This window comes from Tamandua tetradactyla, chromosome 18, assembly GCF_023851605.1.
Source record: "Tamandua tetradactyla isolate mTamTet1 chromosome 18, mTamTet1.pri, whole genome shotgun sequence".
NCBI lineage: Eukaryota > Metazoa > Chordata > Mammalia > Pilosa > Myrmecophagidae > Tamandua > Tamandua tetradactyla.
In genome coordinates, this window is record NC_135344.1 from 77,664,764 (window position 1) to 77,690,819 (window position 26,056).

A 26,056-nucleotide genomic window follows, 5' to 3' on the forward strand; every position below is an offset into this window, starting at 1 on the left:
CTCCTCAGCCTGAATGATTTCAGTTGGTTTTTTTTTTTTTGAGTTCACTGATTCTTTTTTCTGTCAGCTCCAATCTTCTGTTGAAACCCTCTAGGGAATTTTTAATTTTAGTTATTGTGGTCTTCAACTCTAGTGTTTGTTTCCTTTTACAATCTCTTTTGAGATTCTCATATTGTTCACTCATTGTTTTCCTGATACACTTTAGTTCTTTTTCTGTTTTCCTTTATCTCCTTGAACATATTGGGGATCATTTAAAAAACATCTTTGTCTGATATGTCCAAAGTCGGGTCTTCTTTGTGTTGGTTTCTGGATTTTTATCTTGTTCTTTTGGGTGACTCATCATTTCCTGTTTCTCTGCTTGTTTTCTAATCTGTTGTTGCAAGCTGTATGTTTTAATGTGTTAGCTCTGGGATTTAGTCTCTGTTCTTAAGTGTCTGTTCTTTAAGTTTATATCCATCTAGTGATATGAGAGAGATTTCCTTGACTATCAGGAGCTAAGAGCAACATACCAATGCAAAAGAAAAAAAATAAATAAACCACCTTTCAAAGTCTTTGCAAATTTCTCTGCATTGATAGGTGCTCTCCTTCAAAATCTAGCCCTCCTGTCAAGACCAGCCTGAGGCATATGTGAAGTGCAACGTCTGTTTTGAGCCTAAATCTTATCCTAGGCTTATACTTGCTTTTAGCCTTAGGAATTCTCCTGGTTACAGGAATTCAAATGCCCCTTCAGCTCCCTATGAAACAGACTTTCTTCCCTACCTCCTGAGTGCTCTATTATATGATTTAAAACAGGTAATCCTTTGCCTAGGCTGCTTTTACTACATTGTTTCTTACGTTGTTTTAGCTGTTAGCAAGCTACTTTTGCTTGCAGGGCACATTCTGAAAGTGTGAGTCAGAGATTCCTGGTTTGGTGTTTCAAATTGCTACCTGATAGCCTGGCCCTCATGTAAGGGCACCACAGTAAGTGCATTGTGGTTACTCTGCTACCTCCAGAACAGGGCCAGGGACCCACAATGTGAGCTCAGGCTGACTCTGTTCTGCTCTGGGAAGGAGGGTATAGGGGCCAGCCAGGATTCCACAAGTTTCTCCTGGTTTTTTGTCTTTTGCTTTTTTTTTCCCCCCAGAAATCTATTTTATCTAATATTACTATAGCTGCCTGTAGTTTTTTTTTTTGTAAAATTTTAAAATATATATATAAAGAAAAGAAAGAAATTAGCAATAATTTTGAAGCCTACTTCACCAACCAGCTACAGAACGGGTCCCAGAGTTTGTCCTGGCTTCCATGCCCTCATTTCAGATTTTTTGTTCTAGCTGCTCCAAAGCCCTGGCGACTTTATCAGAGTCATAATAATGGAATCATACAGTGTCTGTCCTTTTGGGTTTGACTTACTTTACTCAGCATTATGTCCTCAAGGTTCATCTACGTTGTCATATGTTTCAAGACATCATTTTGTCTAAATGCTGCATAATATTCCATTGTAATATATACCACATTTTGTTTATTCACTCATATTTTGATGGGCACCTATTGTTTCCACCTTTGGGCGATTGTGAATAGTGCACTATGAACATTGATGTGCAAATGCCTATTCATGTCACTGCCCTTAACTCTTCTGGATATATACCAAGTGTTGGTATTTCAGGGTCATAAGGCAACTCAATATTTAGTTTTCTGAGGAATCGCCAGACTGACTTCCACAGCTGCTGAACCATTTTACATTCCCACCAACAATGAATAAATGTTCCAATTTCTCCGCATCCTCTCCAACATTTATAATTTCCTGACTGTTTAATAGCAGTCATTCTTATAGTTGTGAGGTGGTATCTCATTGTCATCTTTAATTTGCATTTCCCTTATAGCCAGTGAAGATGAGCAGCTCTTCATGTGCTTTTTAGCTATCTGTATTTTTGCTCGTCAGAAAAGTGCCCATTTCATTTCCTCTGCCCATTTTATAATTGGGTTCTTTGTTTTGTTGTCGAGGTGTGTAATTTCTTTATGTACACAGTATATCAAACCTGTATCCGATATGTGGTTTTCAAAGTATTTACTCCCATTCAGTTGGCTGCCTCTTCACCTTTTTAACAAAGTCCTTTGAGGCATGGACTCTTTATCTTAAAGAGTTCCCATTTTTCTATCTATTCTTTTGCAGCTTGTGTTGTAGGTGTAAAGTTTAAGAAGTTACCTCCTCTTAGTAGATCTTGAAGGTGTTTCCCTGCGTTTTTTCCAAGGAGTTTTATGATATTGGCTCTTGCATTTAGGTCTTTAATCCATTTTGAATTAATTTTTGTCTAGGGTGTAAGATAGGGGTCCTTTTTCATGCTTTTGGCTATTGTAATCCAGTTCTCCCATGCCCATTTATTGAAAAGATTATTCTGTCCAAATTCAGTGGATTTAGGGGCCTTATCTAAGATCAAATGTCCATAAATTTAGTGGTCAATCTCTGTACTCTTAATTCTGTTCTGCTGGCCAGCCTTCTATCTTTGTGCCAGTAACATGCTGTTTTGACTGCTGTGGCTTTATATAGCAAGCATTAAAGTCAGGTAGTGATAGAACTCCCAGTTCACTCTTCTTTTTTAGGATATCTTTAGCTTTCCCTTCCATATAAATTTGATAACCACCTTTTCCAAGTTTTCAAAGTAGGTTGTTAGGATTTTTATTGGTATTGCATTGAATCTGTAGATTAGTTTGGGTGGAATTGACATCTTGATGATATTCAACCTTCCTGTCAATGAGCATGGAATATCTTTCCATCTATTTAGGTCATTTTTTTATTTCTTTTAGCATTTTTTTGTAATTTTCTGTATATAAGTCCTTGATATATCCCTAGTTAAGCTTATTGCTAGATACCTAATTCTTCTGGTTGCTGTTCTGGATGGAGTTTTTTCCTTAGTTGTCACCTCAGATGGGTCATTTCTTGTGTATAGAAACATTACTGATTTTTGTACATTAATCTTGTATCCTGACACTTTGCTGAATTTGTTTATTAGCTCAAATAGTTTTACTGTAGATTTCCCTTAAGTTATGATCATGTCATATGCAAATAATGAAAGTTTTGCTTCTTCCTTTCCTATTTGAATGCCTTTTATTTTTTTCTCTTGTCTAATTGCTGCATCTAATACTTCTAATACAGTGTTGAATGATAGTGGTGACAGTGGGCATCCTTGTCTCGTCCCCAATCTCAAGGGGAATGCTTTCACTTTCTCACCATTAATTATGATGCTGGCTGTGGGTTTTTCATATGTCTTTTATGATATTGAGAACGTTTCCTTCAATTCTTAACTTTTGAAATGTTTTTATCAGGAAAGGTTGCTGGATTTTGTCAAATACTTTTTCACATCAGTCAGTATGATCATGTGGTTTTTCCCTTTTGATTTGTTAATGTGCTGTATTATGTTGATTGATTTTCTTATGTTGAACCACCCTTGCATTCCTGGTATGAATCCCACTTGATCATGATGTGTAAATCTTTTAGTGTGGCATTAGAATCAATTTGCTGGGGTTTTTTTTGTTTTTTTGTCTTTTTGGTTTTTTTGGTTCATGGTCTGGAAATCAAACCTGGGTCTCCTGCATGAAAGGCAGGCATTCTAACCACTGAACTACCCATGCACCCTAATTTGCTAGTATTTTGTTAAGAATTTTCGCATCTCTGTTCAATAGGGAGATTGGTCTGTAGTTTTCTTGTATTGTCTTTATCCAATTTTGGTATTAGAGTGATGTTAGTCTCATAAAATAAGTTAGGTAGCATTCCTTTTTCTTCAATTTTTTGTGAGTTTAAGCAGGATTGCCATTAGTTCTTTTTTGAAATGTTTGGTAAAATTCTCCTGTGAAGCCATCTGGTCCTGGACTTTTTGTCTGGGAAGATTTTTGATGACTGGATCTCTATTTGTAATTGGTTTGTTGATATCATCTATTTCTTCTCGAGTCATTGTAGGTAATTCATGTGTTTCAAGGAATTTGTCCGTTACATCTAAGTTGTCTAGCTTGTTGGCATATTGATATTCATTATATTCTCTCAGGGTTTTTTAAATTTCTTCATGATCTGTGGTAATGACCCCCCTCTCATTTCTGATTTTATTTGTGTCCTCTCTCTTTTTCTTCATTAGTCTTGGAAGGGGACAATCAATTTTATTGATTTTCTCAAAGAACCAACTTTTAGTTTTGTTGATTCTTCCTACTGTTTTGTTGTTCTCCAGTTTGTTTATATCTGCTTCAGTCTTTATTATTCCTCTTCTTTTATTTGCTTTGGGGTTAGTTTGCTGTTTTTTCTCTAAATTCTCCAGGTGAGCAGTTAAATCCTCAAGTTTTGCTTGTTCTTGTTTTTTAATATAGGTATTTAGGGCAATAAATTTCCCTCTCACCACTGCCTTTGGCGCATCCCATCTCCAGATATTTATAGATTTCTCTAGCAATTTCTTCCTTGACCCACTGATTATTTAAGACTGTGTTGTTTAATCTCCAAAAATTTTTGAAAGCTCTGGTTTTTTGGTGATTGTTAATTTCCATCTTTTTCATTGTGATCTGAAAGTGCTTTGGATAATTTCAATCTTAATAAATTTATAGAGACTCGGTTTGTGTCCCAATATATGATCTGTCCTGGAGAATATTCCATGTGTGCTAGAGAAGAATGTATATCGTGGTGTTTGGGGATGTAATGATCTATATATGTCTATTAGATCAAATTCAATTATCCTAGTGTTTAGGTTCTGTATTTCCTTGTTGATCCTCTGTGTGGTTCTATCTATAGCGGAGAGTGGTATATTGAAGTCTCCCACTATTATTGTTGCTATGTCTATAATTCGCTTCAGTTTTTCCAGTATGTGTCTCATGTACTTTGGAGCTCTTTGATTGGGAGCATACATGTTTATAATTCTTATTTCTTTCTGGTGAATTGTCCCTTTTCTTACTATGTAGTGTCCTTCTTTGTCTCTTATGACATCTTTACATTTAAAGTCTATTTTGTCTGATATTTGTATAGCTACTCCTGCTTTCTTTTGACTACAGCTTGCACTGAAGATCTTTTTTCATCCTTTCACTTTTTTTGGAAATTGTTTATTTAAAAATTACCTTCCTGGGTGCATGAGTGGTTCAATGGTAGAATATTCGCCTTCCATGCAGGAGACTTGGGTTCGATTCCCTGACCATGCAGTGCCCCCCAGAGAAAAACTGCCTTCCCAATAAACTGTGAAACACTTGGTTGTTTTATGGTTTTTCATTGAAAACATACTACACTGTAAATAGAACTTCAAAATTAGATATAGATTTGATCAAAATCTAAGGGGACAGTATTATGTAAGGAAAACATAAACATGGATAGAAAAGTTTCATTTGGTGAAGCTAATCTAAAGGATGCGTATCCATGTTATGTTGGATGCGTATAAAAAGTGGTAAGCTTGTGTTTTTCTTCAACTAAGGTACATAGCAAAGTCTTAGGTTTTATATAACTGTCAAACTCCCACCTGGAAAAGGATAGTTTTCTATTTTACACCTAAATTTACTTTAAATAACTGAAGCACAAGGCAACAGTTATTTAAAAGAATTTAACAGTCAAATAACAGTTGTATCATTTAGTACATTAAAAATAAAACTAGTGATGGATCTGGGTATCTGGGGGTGTAGGGTAGGTGGGAGTTTTCTCTATGGGGTTCATATTTGTATAATAGTTTTATAAGTTTGAAATTATTTCAAAATAAAAAGGTTAAAAAAACTAGGACAGTGATGGTTGAATAATGTCTCAAAATATGCAGTTGGGAAAATAACCACTGTACACGTTTGGAGATCGTTAAAGTGATCAGTCACTCAGAAAGTTGAAAAGTACAAAACATGCTTTTCCAGTTGCAGGCTCCAAAGAGGAGTGCAAAAAACATTAAAGCCTTTTTTTTAAATTGTAAGATAAGGAAAACTTGAAATTTAAATTAAAAAAGTTTCTCTCAGGTCACCTTGCCTCCCGAAATGAAATGATCAAAATGCTGTTTCATAGTACACTTTTCTTCAGTGAACTTTGCTTCAATTGCAAAGCTGCATCCCTCAAGTCCTATTGCCTGCCCAGCTGACTAATAAGCAACACAAAAATGAATAAAGAATAGTACTAGTTACCAGAGGTCCAATAGTGATAGAAACAGCTTTGGAATTTGGGGTTCTGCCTTAACCAGTGTACTTGTACCCTACATAGAGTAGATAAAGCAACAGGATTCATTACTCTCTTGTCCTGTAAAATTGGAGGACAAATGGACCAACAGTTTCCTCTTTAGGGGTACCCTGTTAATGGTGAAAGATGCTAAGCACTTAAGTAATCTAAGAAGCTGCTCTATAAAGTAGAGGTTCATATTCATACCAGTGCAAAAGTTTTTAAAATGAGCTGACTAGGCAATGCATGCATCTACGCATGTAAATGTAGGGCATGGTCCCAAAAGACCTTTGAAAACATGTATATAGCAACTAAGTCCCTTACCAGTAGTTTATTAAAATATATAGTCAATACTGTAGAGCCCCTTCTACCATTAATACTATGAAAGTCCAGTTTAGTTACCCATTACTTCAATACTCAAAGCACATTACTACTTTTCAGACATTCCAGATGAAGGTCACTTATAACAAAAAGTCAACTTTTTTTTTTTGAATAAGATAGTGTCCATTTAAAAAGTAGATCTTTCCTTTCAAGTGAACAGGACATTTTCTGTATTTATTTGCATCGTCTCTCTTCTTTTTGTCAACCTCACTATTGATTTTTTTCATAGAACCAACTTCTGGTTTTGTTGATTTTTCTCAGTTGTTTTCATGCTCTCAATTTCATTTATTTCTGCTCTAATCTTCATTATTTCTTTCCTTTTGCTTGCTTTGGGGTTAGTTTGCCATTCTTTCTCTAGTTCTTCCAAGTGGACAGTTAATTCCTCTATTTTTGCTCTTCTTTTTTGATATAGGCATTTAGGGCAATAATCTTAGCACTGCCTTTGCTGCATTCCATACATTTTGATATGTTGTGTTTTCATTTTCATTTGCCTTGAGATATTTACTGATATCTCTTGTAATTTCTTCCTTGACCCACTGGTTGTTTAAGAGTGTATTGTTGAGCCTCCACATATTTGTGTATTTTTTGGCACTCTGCCTATTATTGATTTCCACCTTCATTCCTTTATGATCCGAGAAAGTGTTTTGTATGATTTCAGTCTTTTTTAAATTTATTGAGACTTGCTTTGTGACCCAGCATATGGTCTATCCTTGAAAATGATCCATGAGCCCTTGAGAAAAAGGTGTATTTTACTGTTGTGGAGCGTAATGTTCTATAAATCTGTTAAGTCTAGCTCTTTTATTGTATTATTCAAATTCTCTGTTTCTTTATTGATCCTCTGTCTAGATGTTCTGTCCACTGCTGAGAGTGGGGAATTGAAGTCTCCAACTATTTTGGTAGATGTGTCTATTTCTCTTTTCAGTGTTTGCCTCATGTATTTTGGAGCATCCTGGCTGGGTGCATAAATATTTATGATTGTTAGGTCTTCTTGTTGAATTATTCCTTTTATTAATACATAGTGTCCTTCTTTGTCTCTTTTAACTGTTTTACATTTGAAGTCCAATATAGTGTAGGTACTCCTGCTCTTTTCTGACAGTTATTTGTGTGAAATATCTTTTCCCAGCCTTTCACTTTGAACCTGTGTTTATCCTTGGGTCTAAGACGCGTTTCCTATGGACAGCATATAGATGGGTCCTGTTTTTTAATCCATTCTGCCGGTCTGTGTCTTTTGATTGGGGAGTGTAATCCATTAACATTTAGTGTTATGAAAATGTGGGTAGTACTTTCTTCTGCCATTTTGCCTTTTGGATTTTATATGTCATATCTAATTTTCCTTCTTTTACCTTCTCCATACCTCTCTCTTCTGTCTTTTCAAATCTGCCTCCAGTACTCCCTTTAGTATTTCTTGCAGAGCTGGTCTCTTGGTCACAAATTCTCTCAGTGATTTTTTTGTCTGAAAATGTTTTCATTTCTCCCTCATTTTTGAAGGACAATTTTGCTGGATATAGAAGTCTTGGTTGGCAGTTTTTCTCTTTTAGTAACTTAAATATATCATCCCACTGTCTTCTCGCCTCCATGGTTTCTGCTGAGAAATCCATGCATAGCCTTATTGGGCTTCCCTTGTATGTGATGGATTGTTTTTCTCTTGCTGCTTTCAAGATTCTTTCTTCCTCTTTGACATCTGACATTCTGATTAGTAAGTGTCTTGGAGTACGTCTCTTTGGATCTATTCTGTTTGCGGTACACTACACTTCTTGGATCTGTAATTTTAAGGCTTTCATAGGAGTTGAGAAATTTTCAGTGATAATTTCTTCCATTAGTTTTTCTCCTTTCCCCTTCTCTTCTCCTTCTGGGACACCCACAACACGTATATTTGTGCGCTTCATGTTGTCATTCTGTTCCCTGAATCCCTGCTCATATTTTTCCATTCTTTTCCCTATATTTTCTTTTGCTTGTTGGATTTCAGATGTCCCGTCCTCCAGTTCACTAATCCTATTTTCTGCCTCTTAAAGTCTGACATTGTAGGTTTCCATTGTTTTTTTCATTTCTTCTACTATGCCTTTCATTCCCATAGGTTCTGTGATTTGTTTTTCAGACTTGCGATTTCTTCTTTTTGTTCATTCCTTGCCTTCTTTATATCCTCCCTCAATTCATTGATTTGATTTTTGATGAGGTTTTCCATGTCTGTTTAAGCATTCAGAATTAATTGTTTCAACTCCTGTATCTCATATGGATTGTTGGTTTGTTTCTTTGGGCCATTTCTTCAATTTTCCTAGTGTGATTCATTATTTTTTGCTGGGGTCTAGGCATTTAATTACCTTAATTAGTTTATTCTGGGAGATTGTTTTTACTTCTTTTAGCTAGGATTTTCTTGCTGGATGACTTTGTTATCTATCTGTTCGTTGACATTCAGTTCAGCCTATTCTGAACCACTAGCTTAGGTTTTGTTTAACAGAGCAGAATTTTTCAGTTATTTTCTTGTTTCTTGGCCTGCCTGTATAGGCTGTTTTATACCCACCCTTAGGAGGGACTACTTAGGTATTATAGACCCCAGCCAGATTTTCCCAGACCACACTGGCCTCCTGTCAGGAAAGAGTCACCTGCGTTGGTATTCCCTAAGGGTGAGACCCAGCAGATTGAAAGACTTTCCTATGTCTCTGGACTCTGTTTTTCTTATCCTGCCCAATATGTGGCGCTTGTCTGCCTGGAGGTTCCACCAGCATAAGGTGATGTGGTACCTTTAACTTTGGCAGACTTTCCCTGCTGGGGGCATGGTAGAGACAGAGGAGAGGTTGAAGGCTGGTTTTAATCGCTTCAATTTTTCAAACTCTGGGGTCTGAATTCCTTGAGGAAGAGAATTCACTTGAGCTGGGCCTCACCCCTCCGTTGGGGAAGGCACAGGCTCCAGACAAGCTCTCAGATGAGCTTTTTTCTTCCTATGCCTGGGGCAACTGCAGCCTGAGAAGCCCTGCCGCTGTATCCAAAGGCAGTCAGGCCTTTGTAGAAACACAGCCACAAAAAGAAAGAGAAAAATCCTTCTCAGAGCAGGACCCCCATTCCTCAGATTTGTCAAGCAAGAGTTTAAGTTGGCCTGTTGCTTTGTGTACCTTCAGATCCTATGTACCCCCTCCTTTCCTTCAGGGCCCAGACCCTTTCAAGTATTATGTGCTATCTGATCCAAAAAACCTGTTTCTTTTTTTCTTTTTCTTTTTCTGTCAGCCCTGACCCTTTGGTGCCAGGGCAAAAATCAGCAACCCACGCTTTGACCAGGCTCAGCTGATCTTGGGGCCTATTTTTAGTGGTCAGAATTTGTGAATTAATTCCACAATTGAAATTTAGTTGCGCCCAGCCCCTGCTGCTGGTAAAGTCTCTTTCCTTTCCCCTCTGGGAAGCAGCCTGTTGGGTAGGGGCACCAGCTGCCATGACTTGGGGAACTTACGGTCCTGGTGGGACTCACAGCCGGTCCAGCTGGTCCAGACTGAGGTACGCTGTGTGTCCGGTCACTGACGTGGCCCCAGCAGTTGTTCTGTACTGTTCCTGGCTATTTAGTAGCTGTTCTGGAGGATGAACTAAATCCCACACCTTGCTAAGCCACCATCTTGGCACTCTCCCATTTTCTGTATTTAAACTTAGCTTCTAGTCTGTCAAGACTGACGTCTAAAGGGACACCGTGTTTCTCAAGGTGTCCTAATATGCATAACTGTTTAAGCAACTAAGCCACTTCTTCCTCTGATATTAGAACCACATTCCAACTAACTTTCTACTCTGAAGACGTTTAGATTTCCTAAGAGAGTCTGTGACTTTCCACTGCGTTTTTTGGTTTCTGAGGCGATTCCTCATCCTGCCCAGATCCAGAGGCGTTTCTTACTGCACTTTCCATTACTTCTCTCAGTTTGCATCAGCTCTGCCAACTGTGCATTCTGTTCGCCTATGATCTGGGTCTGCCCTAGCAGTTTCTGGTCCTGGTTTTGAAGTTGTTTCTGCTGTTCTTGCACTTTAGTGCAAAGCTCAGAAATTTCACATCTGAGAATGGTCACACCAGCACCATTTCTTTTAACCTGCTGGAGTTTGGTAACATCTTTTTTTTTTCTTTTTTTTTTTTATTAATTAAAAAAAGAATTAACAAAACAATTAGAAATCATTCCAATCTACATGTACAATCAGTAATTCTTAATAACATCACATAGTTGCATATTCATCATTTCTTAGTACATTTGCATCGATTTAGAAAAAGAAATAAAAAGACAACAGAATAAGAATTAAAACAATAATAGAAAAAGAAAAAAAAAAACCTATACCTCACATGCAGCTTCATTCACTGTTTTAACATAATTGCATTACAATTGGGTAGTACTGTGCTGTCCATTTCTGAGTTTTTATATCCAGTCCCGTTGTACAGTCTGTATCCCTTCAGCTCCAATTATCCCTTCTTTTTTTTTTTTTTTAATTAACGGAAAAAAAGAAATTAACCCAACATTTAGAGATCATACCATTCTACATATGCAATCAGTAATTCTTAACATCATCACATAGATGCATGATCATCATTTCTTAGTACATATGCATTGGTTTAGAAGAACTAGCAACATAACCGAAAAAGATATAGAATGTTAATATAGAGAAAAAAATAAAAGTAATAATAGTAAAATCAAAACAAAACAAAACAAAACAAAAACCTGTAGCTCAGATGCAGCTTCATTCAGTGTTTTAACATGATTACTTTACAATTAGGTATTATTGTGCTGTCCATTTTTGAGTTTTTGTATCTAGTCCTGTTACACCGTCTGTATCCCTTCAACTCCAATTGGCCATTATCTTACCCTGTTTCTAACTCCTGCTGGACTCTGTTATCAAGGACATATTCCAAATTTATTCTTGAATGTCTGTTCACATCAGTGGGACCATACAGTATTTGTCCTTTAGTTTTTGGCTAGACTCACTCAGCATAATGTTCTCTAGGTCCATCCATGTTATTACATGCTTCATAAGTTTATCCTGTCTTAAAGCTGCATAGTATTCCATCGTATGTATATACCACAGTTTGTTTAGCCACTCTTCTGTTGATGGAGATTTCGGCTGTTTCCATCTCTTTGCAATTGTAAATAACGCTGCTATAAACATTGGTGTGCAAATGTCCGTTTGTGTCTTTGCCCTTAAGTCCTTTGAGTAGATTCCCAGCAATGGTATTGCTGGGTCGTATGGCAATTCTATATTCAGCTTTTTGAGGAACCGCCAAACTGCCTTCCACAGTGGTTGCACCATTTGACATTCCCACCAACAGTGCATAAGTGTGCCTCTTTCTCAACATCCTCTCCAGCACTTGTCATTTTCTGTTTTGTTGATAATGGCCATTCTGGTGGGTGTGAGATGATATCTCATTGTGGTTTTGATTTGCATTTCTCTAATGGCCAGGGACATTGAGCATCTCTTCATGTGCCTTTTGGCCATTTGTATTTCCTCTTCTGATAGGTGTCTGTTCAAGTCTTTTTCCCATTTTGTAATTGGGTTGGCTGTCTTTTTGTTGTTGAGTTGAACAATCTCTTTATAAATTCTGGATACTAGACCTTTATCTGATATGTCATTTCCAAATATTGTCTCCCATTGTGTAGGCTGTCTTTCTACTTTCTTGATGAAGTTCTTTGATGCACAAAAGTGTTTAATTTTGAGGAGCTCCCATTTATTTATTTCCTTCTTCAGTGTTCTTGCTTTAGGTTTCAGGTCCATAAAACCACCTCCAATTGTAAGTTTCATAAGATATCTCCCAACATTTTCCTCTAATTGTTTTATGGTCTTAGACCTAATGTTTAGATCTTTGATCCATTTTGAGTTAACTTTTGTATAGGGTGTGAGATATGGGTCTTCTTTCATTCTTTTGCATATGGATATCCAGTTCTCTAGGCACCATTTATTGAAGAGACTGTTCTGTCCCAGGTGAGTTGGCTTGACTGCCTTATCAAAGATCAAATGTCCATAGATGAGAAGGTCTATATCTGAGCACTCTATTCGATTCCATTGGTTGATATATCTATCTTTATGCCAATACCATGCTGTTTTGACCACTGTGGCTTCATAATATGCCTTAAAGTCAGGCAGCGCGATACCTCCAGCTTTTTTTTTTTCCTCAAGATGTTTTTAGCAATTCGGGGCACCCTGCCCTTCCAGATAAATTTGCTCATTGGTTTTTCTATTTCTGAAAAATAAGTTGTTGGGATTTTGATTGGTATTGCATTGAATCTGTAAATCAATTTAGGTAGGATTGACATCTTAACTATATTTAGTCTTCCAATCCATGAGCACGGTATGCCCTTCCATCTATTTAGGTCTTAACAGTTTTTTGTAGTTTTCTTTGTATAGGTTTTTTGTCTAGTTAAATTTATTCCTAGGTATTTTATTCGTTTAGTTGCAGTTGTAAATGGAATTCGTTTCTTGATTTCCCCCTCAGCTTGTTCATTGCTAATGTATAGAAACACTACAGATTTTTGAATGTTGATCTTGTAACCTGCTACTTTGCTGTACTCATTTATTAGCTGTAGTAGTTTTGTTGTGGATTATTCCGGGTTTTCGACGTATAGTATCATATTGTCTGCAAACAGTGATAGTTTTACTTCTTCCTTTCCAATTCTGATGCCTTGTATTTCTTTTTCTTGTCTAATTGCTCTGATTAGAACCTCCAACACAATGTTGAATAATAGTGGTGATAGTGGACATCCTTGTCTTGTTCCTGATCTTAGGGGGAAAGTTTTCAATTTTTCCCCATTGAGGATGATATTAGCTGTGGGTTTTTCATATATTCCCTCTATCATTTTAAGGAAGTTCCCTTGTATTCCTACCTTTTGAAGTGTTTTCAACAGGAAAGCATGTTGAATCTTGTCAAATGCCTTCTCTGCATCAATTGAGATGGTCATGTGATTTTTCTGCTTTGATTTGTTGATATGGTGTATTACATTAATTGATTTTCTTATGTTGAACCATCCTTGCATACCTGGGATGAATCCTACTTGGTCATGATGTGTAATTCTTTTAATGTGTTGTTGCGTACGATTTGCTAGAATTTTGTTGAGGATTTTTGCATCTGTATTCATTAGAGAGATTGGTCTGTAGTTTTCTTTTTTTGTAATATCTTTGCCTGGTTTTGGTATGAGGGTGATGTTGGCTTCATAGAATGAATTAGGTAGTTTTCCCTCCACTTCAATTTTTTTGAAGAGTTTGAGGAGAGTTGGTACTAATTCTTTCTGGAATCTTTGAAAGAATTCACTTGTGAAGCCATCTGGTCCTGGACTTTTCTTTTTAGGAAGCTTTTGAATGACTAATTCAATTTCTTTACTTGTGATTGGTTTGTTGAGGTCATCTATTTCTTCTTGAGTCAAAGTTGGTTGTTCATGTCTTTCCAGGAACCCGTCCATTTCATCTAAATTGTTGTATTTATTAGCGTAAAGTTGTTCATAGTATCCTGTTATTACCTCCTTTATTTCTGTGAGGTCAGTAGTTATGTCTTTTCTTCCATTTCTGATCTTTTTTGTTTGTTTGTTTTTTGTTTTTTGTTTTTCCTATCTAGATCAGCTTCATTTATATCTCTAATTAAAGTCTGATTACTTTTTCAACTTTTTTTTATATGGTAAATTTTTTTTTTATTAATCAAAAAAAAGAAAAGAAATTAACACAACATTTAGAAATCATTCCATTCTACACATGCACTCAGTAATTCTAGTATCATCACAAAGATGTATGATCATCATTTCTTAGTACATTTGCATCGATTTAGGAAAAGAACTACCAAAACAGCAGAAAAAGATATAGAATGTTAATATAGAGAAGAGAATTAAAATAATAATATTAATAAAAAATATATATATATATAAAAAGGAAAAAAAAACAAAACCAAAAGATACAAACAAACAAACAAACAAACAAAAAACCATATTTCAGGTGCAGCTTCATTCAGTGTTCCAACATAGTTACATTACACTTAGGTATTATTGTGCTGTCCATTTTTGAGTTTTTGTATCTAGTCCTGTTGCACAGTCTGTATCCCTTCAGCTCCAGTTACCCATTATCTTACCCTGTGTCTAACTCCTGCTGGTCTCTGTTACCAATGATATATTCCAAGCTGATTCTCGAATGTCGGTTCACATCAGTGGGACCTTACAGTATTTGTCCTTTAGTTTTGGGCTAGACTCACTCAGCATAATGTTCTCTAGGTCCATCCATGTTATTACATGCTTCATAAGTTTAGTCTGTCTTAAAGCTGCATAATATTCCATCGTAGGTATACGCCACAGTTTGTTTAGCCACTCGTCTGTTCATGGACATTTTGGCTGTTTCCATCTCTTTGCAATTGTAGATAATGCTGCTATAAACACTGGTGTGCAAATGTCCGTCTGTGTCTTTGCCCTTAAGTCCTTTGAGTAGATACCTAGCGGTGGTATTGCTGGGTCGTAATCCATTCTGCCATTCTATGTCTTTTGATTGGGAAATTCAGTCCATTAACTTTTATGTTATTACTGTTTGGATAATATTTTCCTCTACCATTTTGGCTTTTGTATTATATATATCATATCTGATTTTCCTGCTTTCTACACTTTACTCCATACCTCTCTCTTCTGTCTTTTCGTATCTGACTCTAGCGCTCCCTTTAGTATTTCTTGCAGAGCTGGTCTCTTTGTCACAAATTCTCTCAGTGACTTTTTGTCTATAAATGTTTTAATTTCTCCTTCATTTTTGAAGGACAATTTTGCTGGATATAGGAGTCTTGGTTGGCAGTTTTTCTCTTTTAGTATTTTAAATATATCATCCCACTGTCTTCTAGCTTCCATGGTTTCTGCTGAGAAATCTACACATAGTCGTATTGGGTTTCCCTTGTATGTGACAGATTGTTTTTCTCTTGCTGCTTTCAAGATCCTCTCTTTCTCTTTGACCTCTGACATTCTAACTAGTAAATGTCTTGGAGAATGCCTATTTGGGTCTATTCTCTTTGGGGTGCGCTGCACTTCTTGGATCTGTAAATTTAGGTCTTTCATAAGAGTTGGGAAATTTTCAGTGATAATTTCTTGCATTAGTTTTTCTCCTCCTTTTCCCTTCTCTTCTCCTTCTGGGACACCCACAACACGTATATTTGTGTGCTTCATATTGTCATTCAGTTCCCTGATCTCCTGCTCAAGTTTTTCCATTCTTTTCCCTATAGTTTCTGTTTCTTTTTGGAATTCAGATGTTCCGTCCTCCAGTTCACTAATTGTAGCTTCTGTCTCTTTAGATCTACCATTGTAGGTATCCATTGTTTTTTCCATTTTTTCTTCTTTGTCGTTCACTCCCATAAGTTCTGTGATTTGTTTTTTCAGATTTTCTATTTCTTCTTTTTGTTCAGCCCATGTCTTCTTCATGTCCTCCCTCAATTTATTGATTTGGTTTTTGAAGAGTTTTTCCATTTCTGTTCGTATATTCAGCATTAGTTGTCTCAGCTCCTGTATCTCATTTGAACTATTGGTTTGTTCCTTTGACTGGGCCATATCTTCAATTTTCTGAGCGTCATCCATTATTTTCTGCTGGTGTCTGGACATTTGATCAGATTTCCCTGGGTGTGGGACCCGGCTGGTTGAAAGCTTTTTCTCTGAAATCTCTGGGCTCTGTTTTTCTTTTCCTGCCCAGTAGGTGGCGCTTGTAGCGCTCGTCTGTCTGCGGGGCCCACCAGTAAAAGATGCTGTGGCTCCTTTAACTCGCCAATCCGAATCTCGCAGTCGGCCCGGGAAACCGCGCGTGGAGGGGGGTCGCCGGCCGCCACGGCTTTGGGGAGTGCCGGTCCAAATTGCCCAGCTGGCCTGAGATGCCAAGCGTGATGGGAGGGCCCCGCTATCCAACGTTCCCAGTCAGACCGGGGAGCCACGTGCGTGGAGGGGACCCCAGTCGCCACCCGCCCTGGCCAGGAAAACGTGCGCCCCTCGGGTATCTCACCGCAACGCGCGCCCCTCGGGTATCTCACCGCAACGGATTCTCCCTGCCCGTTCAGCCGTTCCAGAATGGAGTACGCTGTCTTGTTGGTCTCTGTCGTGACTCCGGGAGCTGTTTCGTATTGTTTCTGTTTCTTTAGTTGCTTTTCTGGAGGAGGAACTAGGACCCGCACGTCTTACTAAGCCGCCATCTTCTCCGGAAGTCCCATTTCTGATCTTATTTATTTGCATCCTCTCTCTTCTTCTTTTTGTCATTCTTGCTAAGGGCCCATCAATCTTATTGATTTTCTCATAGAACCAACTTCTGGTCTTATTGATTTTCTCTATTGTTTCCATGTTTTCAATTTCATATATTTCTGCTCTAATCTTTGTTATTTCTTTCCTTTTGCTTGCTTTGGGATTAGTTTGCTGTTCTTTCTCCAGTTCTTCCAAGTGGACAGTTAATTCCTGCATTTTTGCCTTTTCTTCTTCTCTGATATAGGCATTTAGGGCAATAAATTTCCCTCTTAGCACTGCCTTTGCTGCGTCCCATAAGTTTTGATATGTTGTGTTTTCATTTTCATTCGCCTCGAGGTATTTTCTAATTTCTCTTGCAATTTCTTCTTTGACCCACTCGTTGTTTTAGAGTGTGTTGTTGAGCCTCCACGTATTGTGAATTTTCTGGCAGTCTGCCTATTATTGATTTTCAACTTCATTCCTTTATGATCCGAGAAAGTGTTGTGTATGATTTCAATATTTTTAAATTTATTAAGACTTGCTTTGTGACCCAGCATATGGTCTGTCTTTGAGAATGATCCATGAGCACTTGAGAAAAAGGTGTATCCTGCTATTGTGGGATGTAATGTCCTATGAATGTCTGTTAAGTCTAGCTCGTTTATAGTAATATTCAGATTGTCTATTTCTTTATTGATCCTCTGTCTAGGTGTTCTGTCCATTGATGAGAGTGGTGAATTGAAGTCTCCAACTATTATGGTAGATGTGTTTATTTCCCTTTTCAGTGTTTGCAGTGTATTCCTCACGTATTTTGGGGCATTCTGGTTCGGTGCGTAAATATTTATGATTGTTATGTCTTCTTGTTTAGTTGTTCCTTTTATTAGTATATAGTGTCCTTCTTTGTCTCTTTTAACTGTTTTACATTTGAAGTCTAATTTGTTGGATATTAGTATAGCCACTCCTGCTCTTTTCTGGTTGTTATTTGCATGAAATATCTTTTCCCAACCTTTCACTTTCAACCTATGTTTATCTTTGGGTCTAAGATGTGTTTCCTGTAGACAGCATATAGAAGGATCCTGTTTTTAAATCCATTCTGCCAGTCTATGTCTTTTGATTGGGGAATTCAGTCCATTAACATTTAGTGTTATTACTGTTTGGATAATATTTTCCTCTACCATTTTGCCTTTTGTATTATATATATCATATCTGACTTTCCTGCTTTCTACACTCTTCTCCATACCTCTCTCTTCTGTCTTTTTGTATCTGACTCTAGTGTTCCCTTTAGTATTTCTTGCAGAGCTGGTCTCTTGGTCACAAATTCTCTCAGTGACTTTTTGTCTGAGAATGTTTTAATTTCTCCCTCATTTTTGAAGGACAATTTTGCTGGATATAGGAGTCTTGGTTGGCAGTTTTTCTCTTTTAGTATTTTAAATATATCATCCCACTGTCTTCTAGCTTCCATGGTTTCTGCTGAGAAATCTACACATAGTCGTATTGGGTTTCCCAGTATGTGATGGATTGTTTTTCTCTTGCTGCTTTCAAGATCCTCTCTTTCTCTTTGACCTGTGACATTCTAAGTAGTAAGTGTCTTGGAGAACGCCTATTTCGGTCTATTCTCTTTGGGGTGCTCTGCACTTCTTGGATCTGTAATTTTAGGTCTTTCATAAGAGTTGGGAAATTTTCAGTGATAATTTCTTCCATTAGTTTTTCTCCTCCTTTTCCCTTCTCTTCTCCTTCTGGGACACCCACAACACGTATATTTCTGTGGTTCATATTGTTCTTGAGTTCCCTGATACCCTGTTCAAATTTTTCTGTTCTTTTCCCGAAAGTTTCTGTTTGTTTTTGGAATTCAGATATTCCATCCTCCAAATCACTAATTCTATCTTCTGTCTCTTTAAATCTATCATTGTAGGTATCCATTGTTTTTTCCATCTTTTCTACTTTATCCTTCACTTCCATAAGTTCTGTGATTTGTTTTTTCAGTTTTTCTATTTCTTCTTTTTCTTCAGCCCATGTCTTCTTCATGTCCTCCCTCAATTTATCAATTTCGTTTTTGAAGAGGTTTTCCATTTCTGTTCATATATTCAGCATTAGTTGTCTCAGCTCCTGTATCTCATTTGAACTATTGGTTTGTTCCTTTGACTGGGGCATATTTTCAATTTTCTGAGCGTCATCCGTTATCTTCTGCTGGCGTCTGGGCAGTTAATCAGATTTCCCTGGGTGTTGGACCCCACAGGTTGAAAGATTTCTGTGAAATCTCTAGGTTCTGTTTTTCTTATCCTGCCCAGTAGGTGGTGCTTGTGGCACATGTTTGTCTGCGGGTCCCACCAGGAAAAAGATGCTGTGGGTCCTTTAACTTTGGAAAGCTCTCGCCGTGGGGGAGGTTCCCCAGCCGAAGCGGCTTGGAAGAGTGCCAGCCGGCCCGGGGGTCCGAACGCGGGGAAGGTCGCCGGCTGCCGCAGCCCGGGAGAGCGCCCATCCGAATAACCTAGTCGACCCGGTGTGCCAAGCGTGGCGGGAGGGCGCCAGCTGCTGCAGCCCGGGAGAGTGCACCGTTCCCAGCCAGACCGGGGAGTCACGTGTTTGGAAGGGACACCCCCAATCACCGTTCTCAGTGGCCTGGGGATTTCCGATCCAATTCTCTCAGTTCGTCCGGGGGGCCGCGCGTGGTGGGGGCGCCAGTCGCCGCAGCTTGAGGGGACCGCCTGCCCAATTCTGCCAGCTGGCCCGGGACGGAGGAAGGAAGGGACTCCGGCCGCTTGCCGCCCCACCCGGGGAAGCCCGCGCCCCTCGGCGTTCTCACCGGTGCGGGTTCTCTCAGTTAGTCAGCCGTTCCAGGATGGGGTACGCTGTCTTTTTGATCTGTGTCGTGGCTCCGGGAGCTGTTCTGTATTGTTTCTACTCCCCTAGTAGCTGTTCTCCCCATATTTGTTTTTAATATTCATGTTTTATGACAAAAATGAATTGTCTCTGCCACTTGTCAGGTAGGGTAATATGAATGTGATTCAAATTCCTTTTTCTAAGGTTAATATCAGCACGTTTTCAGCCCCTCTTCTTGACCTAATTTCTTTCCAGCTTTTCTCTTCATTCCTTATCTCCAGTGATGTAGGTGACTTACCATTGAGTATTTTTTATGCTTTATAATTTATTCATGTATTTATTCATTGAACAAATATTTTTGAGGCCAGCTATATTTTTACATCATACTGTTATTTTTTATAATCACAAAAACAGGAAATTTTTAAAATGACAAGTCAGATAAGCACGAATTGCTTTCTCACAGTGTCTGTAGTCTGTTTCTCATTCATTGGTCCCAGCCACCTTCAGTGTCTGCTTTGCTGTCTGTACCTGTGTTCTGGCCCTCACAGAGTTGCTGTGGTCTGGACAGTCTCCCACCCTTAACACTCGCTCTTGGTCACCATTTTTCTCTTTTCTTTTGGTGCTTAATATCTTGGTAAATTATTGAGTACTATTCTTGAATGTGATGGACTTCATTGAAAATAATACTTCATGATGATTCCCCTCATTAATTTCAATGTATGGAAATTAAGGGATTTTATAATATAGTATTGTGTTTTTATTCTTTCAACATTTTTGTTATTAAGATTCATGGCAGAAAGTTAAATATGAAACACATGCTTCTATATCCTATAGATAGTGAAAAGCAGAAGTATTTGCACAGAATATTTTAGCCATCAAAATAATACACATGAATTAGGAAAACAGGGAGAGGCTGTCTAGGATTGAGCATTGTATTGAGTTTTAGAATTACTGAATATTCCAGTATGCCTTTCTGTTAACTGATAATCATAGTACATGGCTGTTGATGTATGGGATATTGCTGACTTTATTTGTTAGCTATTAATGTGATTTAGTAGATTGGGATGAAAAGTTCATTTTTACTTCACGGTGTTTAAGGATTGTGCTGATGACAAAATTTTGAGGTTCAGTCTTTTGGACTAGTTCTTTTATTTCTTTTGGTGATAAACCTGACATCTATATGGAAATGAAGCACTCTCATGATCCCATAACTACCTTGATTTACTTTGAGTTATGATCAGTAAAATGCTTAGCTTTGGGAACAGCTAAAATGTATTATGAATAGTTTTTTCTTATGAACAAGTGTTTGGTCTTCTTGTATGGATTAAAATTTAAAATGTCTGCTAGTTAATGTGAAATCAAATTCTGAAAATAATCTTCAAATTTCTTAACTTTCTAAAATGCTAGATATATATCCTTTCATCTTTGAGACTAAAGGATCAAGTTAACTTAACTCTTAGTTGTATTTTGAAATGTTTACCAAACAGTTATGAATTAATTTCATAAATGAATGTGTAGTAGTTTACATTACATGTTATTAGAGGAAACAGTTATGCTTTGGTGAAAATTGTTATCAGAGGTAATAATTATGCTTTGGCAAAAATGAAGAAGAGATTTCTTACAACCATTTTCTCTCTTTTAGGGGAATTTCTCGAAAAGGTACGACAGAAAAAAAAACGTGATATCACTGTTTTGGACCTGGGATGTGGTAAAGGCGGAGATTTGCTCAAGTGGAAAAAGGGAAGAATTAACAAGCTAGTTTGTACTGGTAAGAGAAATAAAAGGTATAGAAAATAATAAGTTGTGGTTCATCAGGTGAATAGAAAATAAGAAGGATCTCATTAGTGATATGCCACAAACATATCTCTTGTGGCATGATTTTGGGGGGCCATGTATGAGACAGATATTTTTAAACAGGATTTATAAGGCATTCCTGATGGTTTCACAGTACAGTTAATGTGCCTAGGACAACTTGTCTTTCTTGAAAGGGAGTCATCGAAGATAATTGGAGTCATGTGTAAAGGACAAATTTGAAAAGGCTTCCACTAGCTAGAGATAGGACAGTTTGAACATTGAGAAGAAGAATTGCAGTGGATTGAAACACTTCACATAAAGGGAAAACCTCATTGCTCACCCCTAGAGGTTGCTGGGCAACTTAACTATTCTGAAATAGAGAATTTGGGGCAGGGGACAGAGGAGTATGAAGCAGTTACCTTGCTTGTCCTATATGAACCATATTCAGTATAAGCTAATAGTTGATAATGGAAATTTCTTCTTCACTGAAAATTCATAAGTAATTTTAATAAATGCAAGAGGAATTAGATAATTAGAAAAATTACCATTTTCCAATCCTTGTTGACAGATGATATAGGTAACAGTCCTAAAAAGATACTAAAGCCATTAGGTGAAAGGTTGATAGGAACTTAATAAATGAATCAGTCAAGCGTCTTAAGACCACTGATCATTCTAAACAATGAAAGTGGGATAAGCAGGCATCATACTCTTGGTGAGTAAAAGGAAATACACAGCATGACCTGTGAAGGATTGTCTGAGTCAGCAATTCTCAACTTTTGGTTTTAGGACCCAGTACACAAATAATTGAGCACAAAGGGGTTTTGTTTATGTCTGTTATATCGTTGATATTTACTGTATTAGAAATTAAAACAAAATTTAACTCAATTCATTGAAAAATAAAATTTAGTGAGAAGATTGCCATTATATATATTTTAAATGTGTCTCTACATATATTTATTTCTCTTTCTGGACACACACACAAACACAGAGGCAGATATGTGATATGTATATCACAGGGAATTTTGTTCATGGTATTTATTTTGTTGTTGTTATTTGTTTGCTTTTTTTGCTGCATGGGCCTGGAATGGAACCCAGGTCTCCAGCAAGGCAGGGAGTGTTCTACTGCTGAACCATCCAGCTTTATATTTTTCCAAGTCTCTTAAATGTCTGGATTAATAGGAGACGACTGGGTTCTCATAACCTGTTCCTACATTCAATGTATTATATGTTATTTTAGTTAAGTAGTTTTAAGATGAATATTTTAATAGCCTTTCAGATAATTGTAGAAATTGTAGATAATCTTTGGAAACTACTGGTTCACTGAAGTTATGGAGCTTTTCCAAATCTTAATATCATTAAATCACATTTGTTTCATATCACTACAGTCGGGAAAGTCATAAGTATTGTATCTAGCTCATTTTGGTGGATACAGATTTTTTAGAATTCTTATTTTCACTTAAAAGCTCAAATTTTAAGCTTTTGACAACATATACTGTTTGTTGTTTTCCTTGAAGTGACAGGCTCACGTTCATTTTCAAATGACTGTGACATACCCAAGTCTGAATAACTGTTTGTCAATTTTCTCAAGTCAGAATGATTTTCCGTAATGAAGTAGCCAGCACAGCTCACAACCCAGTCACTCCAGTACTATTCTTTAAGACAGCCATCCCACTTGAATGTGCAGCACAAGTGCTCTGTCACTTCCAGTTGCATCACACAGAATATGTAAAAACGTGTTCAAGGACTAAAATCTAATGTAATTCATTTTTACCACTTCATCAGGGACATTCTAAATGAAACTGACTTTTTCCTCCCTACCAGTGTATTATAGTGAAGAATATATGAAGTATTTCCCAGTAAAGTTTGGTGTTACCTTGTGTTAATGCTAAGGCACGAGCAACTTTGCCCACTATTGCTTTTGTAACATTAGTGCAAATCTCAATAGGAAAAGAGGGCAAATAACATTATGAAAATAGTTTTGAATTACTATGAAAATAGTATTAACCTTGGGGACCAGACTTTGAGAATTACTAGTTTAAAAAAGTTGACCCTCGGGCAGTGTAATGGTGGCTCAGGAGGCAGAATTCTCACCTGCCATGCAAGAGATCGGGTTTGATTCCTGGAGCCTGCCCATGCCAAAGGAAAAAAAAAAATTGAACCTCAATCTGAACAAACCTCTAAATGTATAAACTATAAAAACACAGTATGAACTATAGAAAATACAGTGAAAATCTTAATGGCACTAAAGTAAAAACACCAAAATGTGGGAAATTCTGTAGGACAGACAATGTTGTAAGTGAATGTTGAAAACGAAATATTATCAACCAAATGCAATATGTGGACCTTATTTGGATCCTTATTCAAACACATCCATTGGGAAAAAAGTTGCTTTTAAGACCTTTTAAAAGAAGTTGAAAATAAGATACAAAGTTGAGGAATTCTGTCCACTGGGACAACCCATTACTATTACTTTAAAAAAATGAATTGAGTTTCACATTCCATAATGATAGTTCATTTAAGCAGCGAATGTACAGTGAATAAAAGTTTTATATATACATAATAATTTTAGTAGTAAAGAAAATGATAAAACTTGCTTGGATAGATAGAATTTATTTAACTTGTATATTTGGATTAATGAATAAAAACAATGTTATCTAAAGTTTCTTACATTCATTTTATATTTATTTGGTGTTTTTCTAAGGTTAACCATGAGTTTTCTTTTACTAGATTATATCTCATTTCAGTTCACTGAGAATTAGAAGTGGAATTTTTACTTTCCTTCATCTCTTTCTTCTTCTTCATAGAGACTTTTGTTCTAAGTATTGGTAAATTTTTGTTTTGTCATTCTGCTATTTGACCAAGTAAATTATTCAGTTGTTCTTAACAGATTTGCTTTTATATTTTTAGTGTTCTGTGCTAACATTTTAAACTTTTTCATTTGAAACTACATCAAACTTAAGGACAATTGCATAAAATAATACAGATCCCACAGAAAACTCCCTACATACCTCTATCCCTCCAGATACCCAGATCCACCAATTTTAACATATTATACACTTTTCATATCATTCTATCTGTCCAACATTCTGTCATCCCATGTATCTGTTCCTCTGTCTTTTTCATGTGTATGTGAAAAACAGCGTATATACAAAAAAAGCAGTACATTTCAAAGCACATCACAGTTAGTTGTAGAACAGATTTAAATTTAATATGGGTTACAATTCCACAATTTTAGACTTTTAACTTCAGACTTTAGGTCTGTCTGTCTTTCTGTTTGGCTGTTTATTAGTCCATTTTCTGAACATTTGAATGTAGATTCTATTCATCATGCTCCTTGAACACTTAATATTGTCATGTGCATTTCCTAAGAACAATTATATTCACTTATGCAGTAATGCTAAGTGCAGTTATGTTCAAGGATTTTAACATTGATATAAATAGTACTACAGTTTTTCCATGTCCCAAAAATACCCTTTTGAGCCTTTTCTCCTCACTTATTAGAGTCTATTCAGGATCACTACATACTGCATTTAATTATCACTTCTCTTGAATTACTGTGTTTTTTTTTTTTAATTATGGAAACATATATACAACATGAACTTTCCTACCTTAACCATTTCCATGCATATCATTCAGTGAGATTACTGATATTTACACTGTTGAAGTACCCTCATCACCTTTCATTACTAAAACTTTCCCATCTCCCCATACAGAAATCCGAAACCATTATGCATTAACCCACTGTATTAGTTTGTTAAGCTTTCAGAATGTGATATGCCAGAAATGGAATGGCTTTTAAAAAGGGAATTTAGTAAGTTACAAGTTCACAGTTCTAACACCATAAAGCATCCTGGGATAGGTACCTTGGCTCAAGAAAGGCTGATGGGTCCAGAACACTTCTGAGCTGTGAAATCACGTGACTGGCTTCTGGTCCCTTGCTGCTGGGTTACGTTGCTTTCAGCCTCTGTTCCTGTAGGGGTTCCTCACTTTGCTTCTCCAGGGATGGTTTTCATCTCTTAGCTTCCCTTGGCTCTCTGCAGGTTCTCGTTTGCTTAACAACATCTCCATGGCTTCAAGCACCTCCAAACATCCGTGTCTCTGTTCTGAGCTCTCTCCAAAATGTTTCCTCTTTTAAAGGACTCTAGTAACTAATCAAGACCCACCTGGAATGGATGGGGGTCACATCTCCACCTGATCAAAAGCTCACCCACAATTGGGCATGCCACATCTCTGTGGAGATGATCTAATTGAAATTTCCCACCCTATAGTATTGAATCAGGATTAAAAGAAAAACTGCCCTTACAAGATTGGATCAGGATTAAAACATGGCTTTTTGGAGGTGCATAATATTTTCAAACTAACACATTCCCCATTCCTCTTCCTCTGACTACCTGTACCCTAATGTCTGTCTTGTGAGTTTGCATATTCTCCAGTTTTTTTGTTTGTTTGTTTTTGTTGTTTGTTTTTTGCATGGGCAGGCACTGGGAATCAAACCTGGGTCTCTGGCATGGCAGGTGAGAACTCTGCCTGCTGAGCCTCTGTGGCCTGCCCTCCAGTATCTTCTTTGTAATTACCATAAAGCGTAATTTATCATTCTGAGTCCATAACATTCTTGTTTGCTTAGATAACAACTAAACTTCACTGGTGCACACAGCCTTTGTTCCTATACCCCTTAGTCCTCTCCCACATTTATGTAGCTCTTGTCACAAATTGCATGCTTATACATTGAGTCCCAAATCACTGATTTATTACATTTTATGCATTTTGCCTTTTAGATCCTAT

The 26,056-nt window shown here is 37.1% G+C and overlaps 1 protein-coding gene across 4 annotated transcripts in view; it reads left to right on the plus strand.

The window, feature by feature from the left end:
• RNMT (RNA guanine-7 methyltransferase) overlaps positions 1-26,056 on the plus strand; it is a 52,492-nt gene that overhangs the window by 10,567 nt on the left and 15,869 nt on the right. For all 4 annotated transcript variants that reach the window (XM_077136070.1, XM_077136068.1, XM_077136071.1 and 1 more), the window contains exon 5: positions 21,123-21,248. In XM_077136070.1, coding sequence (XP_076992185.1) covers positions 21,123-21,248 — 126 coding nt within the window. The remainder of the gene's footprint in view (positions 1-21,122; positions 21,249-26,056) is intronic.